The 13587-nt window shown below is 37.8% G+C and overlaps 1 protein-coding gene across 4 annotated transcripts; it reads left to right on the top strand.

Annotated features, from left to right (window-relative positions):
- Window positions 1-408: 408 nt before the first annotated feature.
- LOC112528904 (protein KAKU4-like) lies at window positions 409-10859 on the top strand. 4 transcript variants are annotated; one of them, XM_025139932.1, is made up of 9 exons: window positions 409-701; window positions 1446-1510; window positions 2429-2505; window positions 6547-6629; window positions 6744-6871; window positions 8406-8588; window positions 9520-9775; window positions 10075-10142; window positions 10251-10859. In XM_025139932.1, exons 1-9 carry the CDS (start codon window positions 437-439, stop codon window positions 10536-10538), a joined length of 1413 nt encoding a protein of 470 aa, XP_024995700.1. In that variant the 5' UTR covers window positions 409-436; the 3' UTR covers window positions 10539-10859. The 4 variants fall into 4 exon arrangements, with proteins under 4 accessions (XP_024995700.1, XP_024995701.1, XP_024995699.1 ...); XM_025139933.1 differs by having other exon boundaries at window positions 1443-1510; window positions 8460-8588; XM_025139931.1 differs by having other exon boundaries at window positions 1443-1510.
- The last annotated feature ends 2728 nt before the right edge of the window (window positions 10860-13587 follow it).

Below are 13587 nucleotides of genomic sequence, written 5' to 3'. Positions count from 1 at the left end.
TGAAGACAGAAAAATCAAAATCAGCGTTTGAGATAAAATCAATACTAAAATCGAAAACCATATGAACAAGTAAATAAAATAACGTTGTCATCGAACTGAAATGAAGAAAAAGTTATTGGAACGTGAACCAAAAGAACAAATTCATCAGTTTTTTGGCTCGGTCACTCGATGACCTGATTAACGGCCTTGTAATTGCTCGTTATAGGCGTAGGTTCGCTCGTGTTTAAGGACTAAAAGTGAAAAATATTTTCTATAGACACGGTACTTGTACGAGATTAATAAGTTGAGGGACTATTTGTATAAATTACTCTAAACTCTCAATAACTGCCAAACTCCGATTCCTTTCGATTTTCTTGTCTGTTCGATTTCCCCCCACAAACTCACGACACCATTACCATTCATCCTCCTTTGTCCCCGACGAACCCATTTTCCCACCATGGCTTCCAGTTCTCAGGCTGCCGGAGACGGCGGTGGCGGAAGATCCGGGGGAAAAATAGTGAAACGTAGGCGAACTGCCGCCAGAAAGACTCCATATGACCGCCCCACTCCGCCTCTGCAACCAGAAAGCCCTAATTGGTTCAATGGACTTGTTTCCCCTGCTAAATTTGTTGTTGGTGGTGCTACTAAACTTCTTTCATCAATTTGGAACCCCAAGGGCTGGGGCTCGCATTCCTCTTCTTCAGACAGCGATTCTGATTCAGGTAGAGAGTATGCAAGTTTGAATTATCGTTTAATAATTGGTCCAACTTAAGGGACGTGTTGATGTAAAATTTGGCAAGTTCTTCAAGGTTAGAAATGACAATAGCATGTAATTTAGTCTTCGTGATTTTTGGAATCTCATTGTGGTAAAAAGGGAGTAATATGGATTAGGGCTAGTTACGAATGTGTCATATGAACCGCTGAGTGAGGGTTCGTCTTATAGAAGAAAATACATGTATTGAAGAAGCTTAGATTGAAGATTAATTTTGAAGAGGAAACAGAGAAAATGAATGAAAGCGGAAGGAAGAAGTCGATGAATTTCTGTGACTATCTGTGAAGAGTGATATGCCGTCTTAGTGGTGACTTGACACTTGACAGGATTCTGTTTTTTTAGCGTTTTCGATGATGTTGAATTACTGTTGTAACATGAAACAGACTGTAGCATTTAAGTATGGCATCCCCCTAATCCTCTATCCACTGAAAATTGTTTGATTTGACTTGGCACCCACAAGTATTTGTCAGAGAAATTTTCATGACTCAAATCAATGTTGAGCAACATCTGGATACTTGATGCTTACACACTAACAGACAAAAACTGACACATAGTTTTATCAAGAACTCCTGTTCGTTGTGTGTGTGTGAGAGGGGGGGGGGGTTACTGTTTTGTAACAGCAACTAAATTTGCGTTCTCTGTTTTCTTGTTGGTTACCGATAATTTAAAAAAAGGTCACTTGTTTTCACAGAAGGCATTATAGGAGATGATTATGAAGATAACGAGAACCTCTCTGATGTGGGAGGTGGGTTGAATCAGGTAACTATGCAGTTCTTATTTTCTAGTTCTTCGTCAATGCATGGCTATTATGTATGACTTGTGATCATAAGCTAACCTTTCTTGTGAAGTAAGTACTTGAAACAACTGCATATTTTTTTAATAAATGATTGAAACTGATATGTAGCATGTAACCCTAATATATATGACCACACTTAATACACCTAAATATATGCATGCATCCCTGTCATAGTTTTTCATATTGGTGAAGCACATAGTTTCTTGTCTCGAACTTCTAAATGTTACATGACAGCAAGGTTGCACTTGTTTCTTGTGGACATTATTGAGAAACTTAAAAGAATCCCTTCAGTTATCCTTCCAGAGTTTGTGGTTGTATGAATAATTGGACTCAGCATCTTTGCGTTTCAGTCAGAGGATTGAGGGACTATTTTGATCTAGAGTTCTTCATCCTTACAAGCTCTTGTTAAAACTTATTAGTTGATTTTTACTAGTCAATTGATACTCAATCTAGAGAATATCAATTTGTTGGTTCGCATTCAACTATGATCTGCGAGGGAAAAAGAACATGATCTCTTTGTACGAGTCTGTGACAATATATTATAAGGATATTACACCTTCACATCAGCCAATGTTTTCAATGCTGTAATCATATGCTCAGTCAGGATGAAACATTACGTGTTGCCAAAGAGCTGTTGTAATGCATCATATTAATTTAGTCATAATTACTGGACCTGTTCTCTTTATCCATTTTGAGAAAAACTTGCTGCAAATCCCAAAGATAAACACTGATCATTATCCGCAGTTCTGCACATTCATGCATGCACTGTTTAGAGGCAATGAAATTCATGATGCTACTTAATGTGCCAGTTCTTTTTTTTTTTCTGCTCTAAATTTCTGAATGCAACATTTCTTAAGTAATATGTATTCTTGTGACACCAGAAGAAAGGCAGTTCGCCGGGGAAGAGTGAGATTTTGTATTTAGTTGAGCAACTACTTATGCTCGAAAGTTTTTCAAGGTAACATCATGTTTTCCTTATCCCATTTGTAGTTTCATGCTGATTTAATTGGTCAGTTTTGGCCTACTTGTAATTTCATTGGTATTCTTGATTGCGAAATTGAAGGAACTTGTAGTAATTGTTGCATCTCTTCTTTATTTTCTTCCATTACTTTTCTTCAAGGACTTGATGCACTCTGATTTAGTGTCCTGCAATTATTCTTGTCTTCTTTTACATTATCATGGAGTTTATTGCACTTGCATGAAATTCCATGGTTAAAGTCATGCTATTTATCCACGTTTATTTGCTTTCGGCTTTTTACTGGTAATGGTGAAGAATAAATAGGTAAGTAACACGAAAGAATCAAAAGGGTCCTTGGGATTACATTCAAGTTTTTTTCTACCCTACTAACTACTAAGCCAACAAAATTTGTTTGTGCTTGATTCAACTCATGCATTTTTTAACTCTAGATCGTCTAGTCGCTTCAGATTGCTATATTAGTTGGTACATTATGATATTTGGGAACTTCGCATTGTTGATTCAATTCTAAGCTTTAAATATCTTATTACTTCTATGGATGACTTTGTATTACCTAGGTTTATTTTTTTTTTTTTAAAGTGGCATTTTTCTTGTGTTGTAGATTTTTTTTCTTACCCTACAACACACCTATTCATCAGTGGCTTCTTCATCAGTTAGGCATCAAGATTACCTTTTGTAATGACTTTTGTGAGCTAGAATTTAAGGTTGATGCTTATGAACTCATATGGTCTTCAGCTGCTTAGATTTGATTTACATTCTTCTTTTATGCTGCGTTTGGTACATGGAACAGGACAAGACAGGACATAACGGGAGAAAACCCACTGTCCCATGTTTGGCGCAACATGGGACAGAACAAGAACTCACTGTTCCACGTTTGGCGTGACATGGGACAGGGACAAGGTGGGACAACATGGGACAAAAGAGGTTTTTTCTTGTTCCACCAAAATAGGTGGAACAAGATGGGACAAGAATGTGACATAAATTAAAATATTACTAATCTAACCTAGTTTGATATATAACTTTAATATGACATTTGTTTTAATGGTCATCACCGCTAGTTTCGGCCGCTGCCACCACTACCGACGGTCACCAATGGCCACCTCCACCTCCACCTCCTCTTCCACTACAACAACATCCTCCACCGCCTCCACAACCACTGTCCACCAAGTCCATTGCCACCTCTACCATAGTCGACCACCACTACCACCGTTCGCCACCTTCAACTCCTCCTCTACTGCAACAACCTCCTCCACGACCTCCACGACTACCATCGGCCATCACCATTCATTGCCACCTCACTTCCACCATAACCATCACCACCACTATCTTCACTACATCAACCACAACTACCTCCTCCACCATTGTCAACTGCCACCACCACCACAATCTACCATCTTCATGTCTTCTATAACCACCGTCGTCCACCAAGCACCACTGCCTCTACCTCCATAACCACTGTCGGCCACCGATCACCACCGTCCGTTGCCACTACTACCGTCGGCCACCACCACCTCCACCTCCACCATAACCAAAATCACCTCCACCACCACCACTACTATCAATTGTATCAAATTTTTCATTCAAATTTGGTACAAATATGAAAATTATGTACAAATATTTATTCTTTAATTATTTACTTTATTTGTGTTAATTATAACTATTATATAATAATTAAAATCATCAAATAATTTTGGGGGTAGCTTGTCTAGTTTTGTCTCGTCCAGTCCTAGTCGTACCAAACACCAGAAGAGAAGATGGACCGGGTCTTCTATTAAGAGGTGGACCTTGAAGCAATCATTGTCATTGTGGATTTGGGGGTTCTAAACCAGAGGAGAGGCAGAGGCAGCGAAAGAAGAGAAGCTTACTCTATTCCAGAAGCAGGAATAGCGGGACGGAGACARCTACTTTGAGAATGAGAGGAGTCTTGCATTAGTACAGTACAGTCTATCCACCTTTCCCATTTGTCGAATACTATCATAAAATTGATCCCAAGGCTTCACTCCAAGTCTTCACTGACTGGAGTGAGGCTCTTCGCCCCTAGAAAATAATGGATCTTTCACATACTCCCTATTTATTATGTTTTCCTATTGGTCTGGAGATTCTTACCAAAAAATGAGACATTCCATGCCCTCGGAGAGTGCTTTGACTCCTGTTATGTTCAGTCTTGTCCTGTCCAGTCCAGTCCTACCCTCTTGTCTTGTCATGTCCTATCCTGTCCAGTTCAATCCTGTTCAGTCCTGTCCAATTATGTTTGCGTACCAAACGCTACCTTTAAGGCTGCATTTGGTACATGGGATGGGACAGGACAGGACGGGACAAAACTCACTGGCCCATGTTTGGCACAACATGGGACAGAACGAGAACTCACTGTTCCATGTTTGGTGTGACATGGGACAGGGACAAGAACTGGGACAAGGTGAGACATAATGGGACAAAAGAGGCTTTTTCTTGTTCCACCAAAATAGGTGGAACAAGATGGGACAAGAATATGCCAGAAACTAAAATATTACTAATCTACCCTAGTTTGATATATAACCTTAATATGGTATTTGTTTTAATGGTCATCACCGCTAGTTTCGGCCGCCGCCACCACCACCGGCGGCCACCTCCACCTTCTCTTCCATTACAACAAAATCCTTCGTCGCCTCTACAACCACCATCCACCAAGTCCGTCGCCACCGCTACCATAATCGACCACACCACTACAGCTGTTCGCCACCTCCAACTCCTTCTATACTACAACAACCTCCTTCACCACCATCCATTGCTACCTTTAGAACCACCATCGGCCACCGACCACCACCACTACCACCGTTGGCCACCTCCAAATCCTCCTATACCGCAACAACCTCCTCCATGACCTCCACAACCACCGTCGACCACCGACCACCACTGTCCATTGCCACCTCTACAACCACCATCGGCCACCGACCACCACCATCCATTGCCACCACCACTAGCACCGTTGGCCACCTCCAACTCCTCCTCTACTGCAACAACCTCCTCCACGACCTCCACAACCACCATCGGCCACTACCATTCATTGCCACCTCACCTCCACTATAACCACCACCACCACCACCACCACTATCTTCACTACATCAGCCACAACTACCTCCTCCACCGTTGTCAATTGCCATCACTGCCAGAATCTACCATCTTCATGTCCTCTATAACCACCGTCGTCCGCCAACCACCACTGCCTCTACCTCCAAAACACCGTCGGCCACCGACCACCACCGCCATTGCCACTACTACCGTTGGCCACCACCACCTCCATCATAACCAAAACCACCTCCACCACCACCACTACTACCATCAATTATATCGAAATTTTCATTCAAATTTGTTACCATTATATATGTATGTATTCATTTATATGAAAATTGTGTACAAATATTTATAAATTAAATTCTTTAATTATTTACTTTATTTGTGTTAATTATAACTATTATATAATATTTAAAATCATCAAATAACTTTTGGGTTAGCTTGTCTTGTATTGTCCCATCCAGTCCTAGTCGTATCAAACACTAGACATACTCTTGTTCTGTCCTGTTCAGTCCTATCCAGTTCTACCCTCTTGTCCTGTCTAGTCCTGTCCAATCATGCCTGCGTACCAAACGCTAGGTCCTTGAGCATTTTGAATTAAACAGGATTGACAATGATTATTTGTGATTCTACAAACATGACATGAACATTATCTGATGGATAGAGATGACAATGTGCAGAGTATAGAATATAGATGACCATCTAGGTAGGTATTGTGAGAATAGAATATAGATGACCATCTAGGTAGGTAATATGAATCTGAAATGCTTCGTTACCTAAGGGATGTTCCTCCTAAATTTGACTTGGTATTCCATATTATGGGAACTATATGTAAAAATGACTTGCATCGTCTTCCTTTATTTTACTGGCTAACACATGTACGTTTTAGTTCTTAATGTTCTTAATTCTTATGTCTATTTTATCTGTAGGCCTACTTTTGTACTTATGAATGTATTTTGCAATTTCTAACAGGGAAGAGTGTGATAGACTAATAGGGATTATCAATTCACGAGTTGTTGAATGTACCATGAGAGATGGAACGGATGTTGAATTAAGTAAGATTCTCAGTAGAACTAATCTTGTTATATCTAAGAATATCTCTAATTTGACCGTTGTTTTTCTTTCTTGAATATGTATAAATAATGTTGTACTTCTATAATCCTAAACAGAGAATCCAGATACTTGCAACCAAGCTATCATGGAAGCAAGAAAACTGATTACGCAAAACTTGGTTGGATCGAGTTCAAAGTCAGACCTGGACAGCATCCATGGCTCCAAAGCTCTAGTGACGCCAAATGTTAGTACTACCTTACAGCTTCTGGTTATTTGATTTAATAAAACTTCTTATTTGTAACTTGTATTGCACTTACACTCCCTTCTATTTGATGCCTTCTGTCCTAATATCCACTTTTATAATATTGGGTGTCCATGTCTCCCAGCAAGTGCTTTGAGAATCTAAGCTTATAAGTCGCTGTCTCTTAAAGGTTATACATATGCATATTGAGAGTGCAACATGTTTTCAACTACTAGTGGATGTGTAGTGGTACACTTGTGCTCCACTATACAAAAAAACTAGAGAGGATGATAGTGAGAACCCCAAGCCATATTATGCGCATGTTTCTTTGAGAGAGGGTATAGATAAATAGAATGAATAACAATAAAACATGTGATTTTGCAATCTTCAACGAGAGGACTTCTCTTTTTCTCCCTTGACAAAGTAATGCAACAATTCCATTTGTGAGGCTATACAAACTCATGACATCTACCAATAAATATCAATTAGCATAATATGTGCAAAATGTGGAAATGATTTTTATCTACAATTTTTTAGAGTTTGCTTATGCATCTTACTAAGGCCCATTCGGATTTGTCGAAGTTTGCTTTAATGATTAACTGAGTAGCTTTCCATCTTTTGCTACTGAAATAGACTAGGGAATGCCAAGGCGACACAATGTGAATTTCCAGCTAGGAGGTGCATGAGGTCATTTATAAAATAAGAGAGCTTGTATGTATGGGGCATGCATGTTGTTTGTCAAAGTTGGATGTTTTACCTTCATTAGGCATGGTGTTAGACAGAGTAACGGTGTTAAACGACCAGGGAAGGTGTTAATGCAAAGTTGGAGGTTTGGAGGAGCATTATGGAATCTAATGGTGTTAGATTAAGCTAAATATACAATGAAATTTTGTGAAATGTAACTTTAATGGTATTGGTAGGGAGGTTAAAGATGACTCAAGAATGACCAACAAAAGAAGTATTTAAAGTCACATTTTGTTTGTGATCTGTTTTAAAGAATGTGGAGAGATTGTTGAGGATGTTAATCATAGGGAAGAGCATGGAGTTGAATGGTGTCAAACTTTGCGACTATAGTTTGATCTATGGACAACATCATTGTGGTAAAGGTTGTAATGCCAGAGGAATCATTATCGCAGGGCGTAGAGGGGGAGGTCATAAGTGTTTGTACCGTAAATCCAAAGAGTAGGAGATCTTCGGAAAGTGGGTTTTTATGATATGGTCAAAAATCGAACTTATTGAACTCTCCTGCTATTCTCTATTTTCTTGAAAAAGGCACTCATCCTACAGGAACTGTTCAGGATACCTTAAAAAAGGAGAGGTTTTTAAGGAACCTTGCCCTAATCAATCAGCAAGTCACGTTGAATTTGAAAAGTAAGCTCTCTAGGACCATGCTATGACTTGCTCTGATTTATGGGTGTCACCAAAAGGCAGAGGTTTTTGGTTCCATGTTTATCTATCCCTAAGGCTTGTTCATGTGGTCTTCTTTAGTACATTCACAGTCTGTTGCATCATGATGTTAGTTCTTTGTGTTATTTAGATTGCCAAAGGTGAAGCAGGCTCACCGGTGGATGTGGCCAAATCATATATGCAGGCTCGTTCTCCATGGGTATCTCCTATAAGTCATAGTGTTCCACCAACTCCATCACCTTTACCAGCAGATTTGTTGAACAAAGGAACTCCATATTCTTCAGTTGGTGCATATTCTTACTCATTGGCAAAGGTGCTATCATAACTATTGATTATTGAACAACAATTTTCTAAGCAATCATTATTTCTACACTGTTCCTTTTGATGGATTCTTGTGATTCTAGGCACTGCGGAACTGCTATAAAACGTTTTTTTTCTCCTTCAAGGTCCAGTGTATAAGAAATGTCTTCATAGGATAGATGAAATATCTAGCGAAAAGAATTATGCAAGGACTTGGTGAATCCAGGGCACCTTTGTCAAGTTCATTGCTAATTGGTGATGATGTGTCTGGTAATCATGGAGCAGATTGTAGCTAGATTTTTGGATCTGTATCATCAAGAGGCAATTAAAGAATATCGTTATAGATATGTACCCTTAATGTGGGTGTCCCCTTCTTTTATGGTTGACGCCCATATTCTTGTTTCACCCATAGAACTAGGACTTCTTGAATTGTTGGGAACCAATGGCTCTTCATGATGATCTTTCCTCTTATCTGCATGATATCTTTAACAGTGGAAAGTCCCAAAAATAACAGGTCCTTTAGTAATGAGTGAATGCAAGCTGGTCTTCTTGTTATTTGGCTTGTTTATAGGCTTAGTAATGTAATTTATTTGTATTTAATCGTGTATAACCTATCCCCAAAGTAATTTTCTTGCATATCTCGAAGTTGACTTTCTTATCTTGGAATGTAGGAACTATTTATAATTAATAATATCTGCAGTTAACTGAAGCCAACTAACTTCTCTCTCCACTAAGTAGGACTTGTAAAAGTGGTTCTTCGCCACACTTCAAAATCGGTAATCCATCATACAACCTGCTAAAAGACCAACATAAATTAAAAGTAGGGAAATAACAAGCAACTGTTAATTAATGACGGTTGATCCTCATGGGCTAGTGAACATGTTCTTGAAACAATAAGAGGTTATGCTATTTATGAACATATTCTGATTTGGTTCAATGCACAGAGGGATTATCTTTCTGCTGGATCATGGAACATTCAGGAGGAAGTACGGCGGTTGCGTTCCAAGGCAACAGAAGATGTGCTAAGCAGACATCAATCCCCAAAACTTGCAGTAGAACATGATTTTTCAGCAAGTTCTTTGGCAAATGACAAGGCTGTAGGGTTATTTAAGCCAAGCGAGCCATTCTCTTTAGAAGCACCAAAACCAGAGGAAGAAACCGTGAACCTGGCTGCAGATGGGGGTTCTCTGGGCTTCACCGGTTTGTTTCTTTTCCTCATGCTTCCCGATGATTCTACTTTATCCCCCCTCTCTCTTGTGCCAAAAAGATAGTGTCGTGAGTTTTCATTTGTCTGTCTAATATATAAAATATCCTTGTGATAGTGATAAACTAAAGGAATTTTGCCAACACATCATCAATACTTTGTAGAGACGTGAATTTTAATTAAAACTTCACCAAAAAGAGAGAGAATACATTTATTTTGGGATGTGGAGGGAATATTACGTTAATCTCTTGTCCTTTCTCTCTTTATTTTATTTTCTGTTTTTTTTCGTCTTCAGATACAAGGGCTACTGGAGATGTTTTCGAAGCCTTGTCATCCCTTCCGACAATTGAGGAGCAAAATCAGGTATCTAGTGGTCACAGAAATTTGCTAGTTCTTTAATGTGAAGGATTTGGTAAGTCACAAAGGATGATCTATAAATCACAAAAACCGTTTGCCTTTTTTGTGCTTCAGATACCAGAGGACCAAGATGCTGCCCCTAATCATTCTCATCACCATGTTCATCCAAACAGCGAACAAAACCTTGGGCTGTCTGATGACGTGAACCGTGTGAATGAAGGGATTTGTGATCTGATTACCGAATCTAGAGAGGTGCCGGATGTGAACGTGAATGGTTCTCAGGGCAGCTCTAACACCAATGATACCATTCCTTCTACTAAAAAGACCACCGATAGTCCAACAACACGATCAGTGACAAGAAGCAGGAGATACAACAGAAGAGGTAGGAGTCAGGCCAAATGACCCATTCATGTTGGCATTGCTTGTAACTTAGTTAACTAAACAAATCTTCCTACCACTTTTTTAGGGTTTATTTATTCAGAATTAACGGACGTAAATCTTAATGTATTGTTTGTAGTCTAATTGTGGGGATCAAGTGCAGAAACAGGGGATTTTGTTAAGTTTTAGGCTAGGGTTTATGTACTTGTATTTAAACTAATCTACTATCTGATCATGTGTAATTCAGTAGCATACTGTTAAGTAGAATTGTAATATGTAATGCAACTCAAACATTGTAGCTGCTTCTGACTCTTGTGCTGATGAGTTTAAATTAATAACAAGTTATGAGTGCTTGTAGAATGGGATTAAGGACCGGTCCGAAGTTCCAAATTTAGGACTAAAACGGGTCTCGTAACTGATTAGTCCTTTTTTGGATTAATCTTCGGTCCTTACTGGTCCAAAAACGACTTTCTTCAATGCAAAAATATTTCCTTTTAACATATTCGTTTATTTGAATTGTTTTAATCTTGTTTGGCAAAAAAAAATCTGATTCTTAATGGTTCTAAAACCCTCTGAATGATTTTGTATCATAAGCATCCCTTAACCATTCAGTGTCCTAATTTCATTGTAAACAATTATCAAATAATTATATTTTATTTTGCATTATATCATCAGAGCCTGTTAATCATTCTGACCACTTAATAATTCTGCACTAAGTCATTTAGCAACAGCCAAAGAGTCCCTAAATAAGCATCATGTAAAGGCATTAAATTGTCGTACCTAAAATTTGTGAAATCGTATCTGGGTTCTTTCTAATTATCACATGATGTTTATGTATTTTTTTTTAATATTTAATATTGATATCATTTTAATCGTGTATGGAAAGAAGTTTTTGAATGATGAATTATGTTACGACAAATATTTTTATTTTATTTTGAATATTTAATAAATTAGATTAATTAATCAAATTATGATAAAGTTTAAATGAAAATATGATTAATTGGATGAGACGTGTTTTGGAAAAGACTTGGCTTTCTATATAAAGCTCTCCCTTCGAAGCTTACTGAATAAACTACTTTCTAAATCATTAAGTCACTATCAAACAACCATACTAACCAATAAGTTACGAGTTTCATAAAGCCTATTAAACTACTACCAAACATGACTTTGGTTAGTAACTTCATCATTTTGACCTCTCCTACCCCTCTAACAGACGCCTTTGTAAGAGTGTTAGACACCTCGAGCAATCTCATGAACTATTCAACTATAATTTGGAATCTGTTTGGCAAAATCAATTGAAAAGCTAATTGGGACTTGGGAGCTGAAAATTTAGGGCCCGTTTACTAAAAGTTTACCGGGTCAAATGAGAATCTTACCTTCGAGATGAGCATGACAAAAACCCATAGCAAGGAGAATCTTACCCTGTAAGTTATGGAAAAAAAAAACTCTTACAAGTGGGTACCGGGTAAAAGATATTTACCAAAAATTCATTTTGGTTGGCAAGCATGTTACCCAATAAAGTAAGTTAGGATGGCGCCATAATCAGTAAGTGCTTACCGGGTAAGCATTTAGTAAACAACCGTTGGAAGCTAGAGCTATAAGTAGTACTACTTTGTAATTAGAAAAAATGAACATACAAAAAGACATATATGTTTTTCTATAGAAGTGTTTTGTTAATGGTATATACAAAATGAGTAAAAAGCCATTCATTTTAGTATACGTATAAAACAATTTTTTTTAGTTTAGACGATATTGTATATGAGCTTGCTTTCAATAGGAATTCCGAATTTGGCAGAAACAGTAGGAACACTGTGTGCGTCATTGATCTCGAGGGTGCAAGAATCGTCTGTAGGCGTGTGCATTGCATGTTCCGAAGGAGGGGCTAATCGGTCATTCGGCCACTGCATCAACACTAACCGAATGATCTCTTAATGTATCTTAACATTTTCATGATGAAGGTAAGTTAATGTATGTTTAGGTACATTAAATTCATTGTTTTATATGTTAAGGTCTGTTAACATATGTTAATGTTCATTGTTTTTCACGTTAAGGTATTGCTAAATTTAATTGTTTTCCATATTAAGACATTATAAGATTCATGTTAATATGCATTAAGGTTTTCATCAGAGAAGGACCTATAAATTTTTTCAAATAGCGGCACTATTTGACTATAAGAAAAAGGGAAATTTTTCAAAAGGTGACACCGTTTGATTATAAGAAACAAATATATAGAATTTTTTTTCAAATGGTGACACCATTTGACTAAGAAAATGACACTAACACGATTCGAACTTGGGTCTGGGGTGGAATAGAAGCCTTGCAAACCAACTCTACCAAATAAAACTTGTTCTCATTGTAGTTTCAAAATACACACGGTGTCACACAACAGATTAATACGGTTGTACCTTTCACGAACCTAATTTTTTTTATCCTTCGACAAAGGAATAATACGATGACACGTACCACCATATGCACCAGGTCCGTCAAAAAATTCCACAAGATTCTAATTCTATTGTGTATGTAGAAATGCATCTAGGTATGAGTGGTATTTTGTTTTTCTCCTATAAATTTAAAATAGTAAATTACAGATTTGGTCCCTATACTTATATCACAATTATGAGTCGAGTCCCTAAACAAATTGATTCAGATATTATCATTGTGGTTTAAATTTTGTTGCGGATCCAATCCATAATTCCCATATAACCACATGAAGAATCTGCATTTTACTCTAATTTTAAGTGACGCGATGAATTGTAAAGAAAAATATTTAAAGTATCGACATCTAAATTACACGAAACGGTTGATCCCACAATCTCATGGCATGTCACGAATGTAGGTTTTGCCCCTGACGGTGTTTTTGGTTTGACGGAAATATAATTATAAAAAATTAAGGGTGTTTGGGATTACTTATTTGAAACAACTTATGCATTTTTACAAAAAACACTTATCAACTTATTATAAGTCAGAAGGGTTTAACTTCTTTAAAAACTCCTTATTACCGGTTTGGCACCGGTATAAGTTGTTTATCATAACACTCAAAAGTGCTTATTACCAGTGGCACACCGGAATAAGT

Source organism: Cynara cardunculus (genome assembly GCF_001531365.2).
Source record: "Cynara cardunculus var. scolymus isolate 2C chromosome LG 16, CcrdV1, whole genome shotgun sequence".
NCBI classification, from domain to species: Eukaryota; Viridiplantae; Streptophyta; class Magnoliopsida; order Asterales; family Asteraceae; genus Cynara; species Cynara cardunculus.
The sequence above is the reverse complement of the archived record's forward strand: the minus strand, read 5'-3'. Positions and strand labels throughout refer to the sequence as shown.

Excerpts from the sequence above, each read along its gene's own strand:
- LOC112528904 (XM_025139931.1), top strand. The coding sequence starts at position 437 with ATGGCTTCCAGTTCTCAGGCTGCCGGAGACGGCGGTGGCGGAAGATCC. Across the intron at positions 702-1,442 it reads AGACAGCGATTCTGATTCAG|AAGGCATTATAGGAGATGAT; the intron begins GTAGAGAGTATG and ends TTGTTTTCACAG. Across the intron at positions 6,872-8,405 it reads AAGCTCTAGTGACGCCAAAT|ATTGCCAAAGGTGAAGCAGG; the intron begins GTTAGTACTACC and ends TGTGTTATTTAG.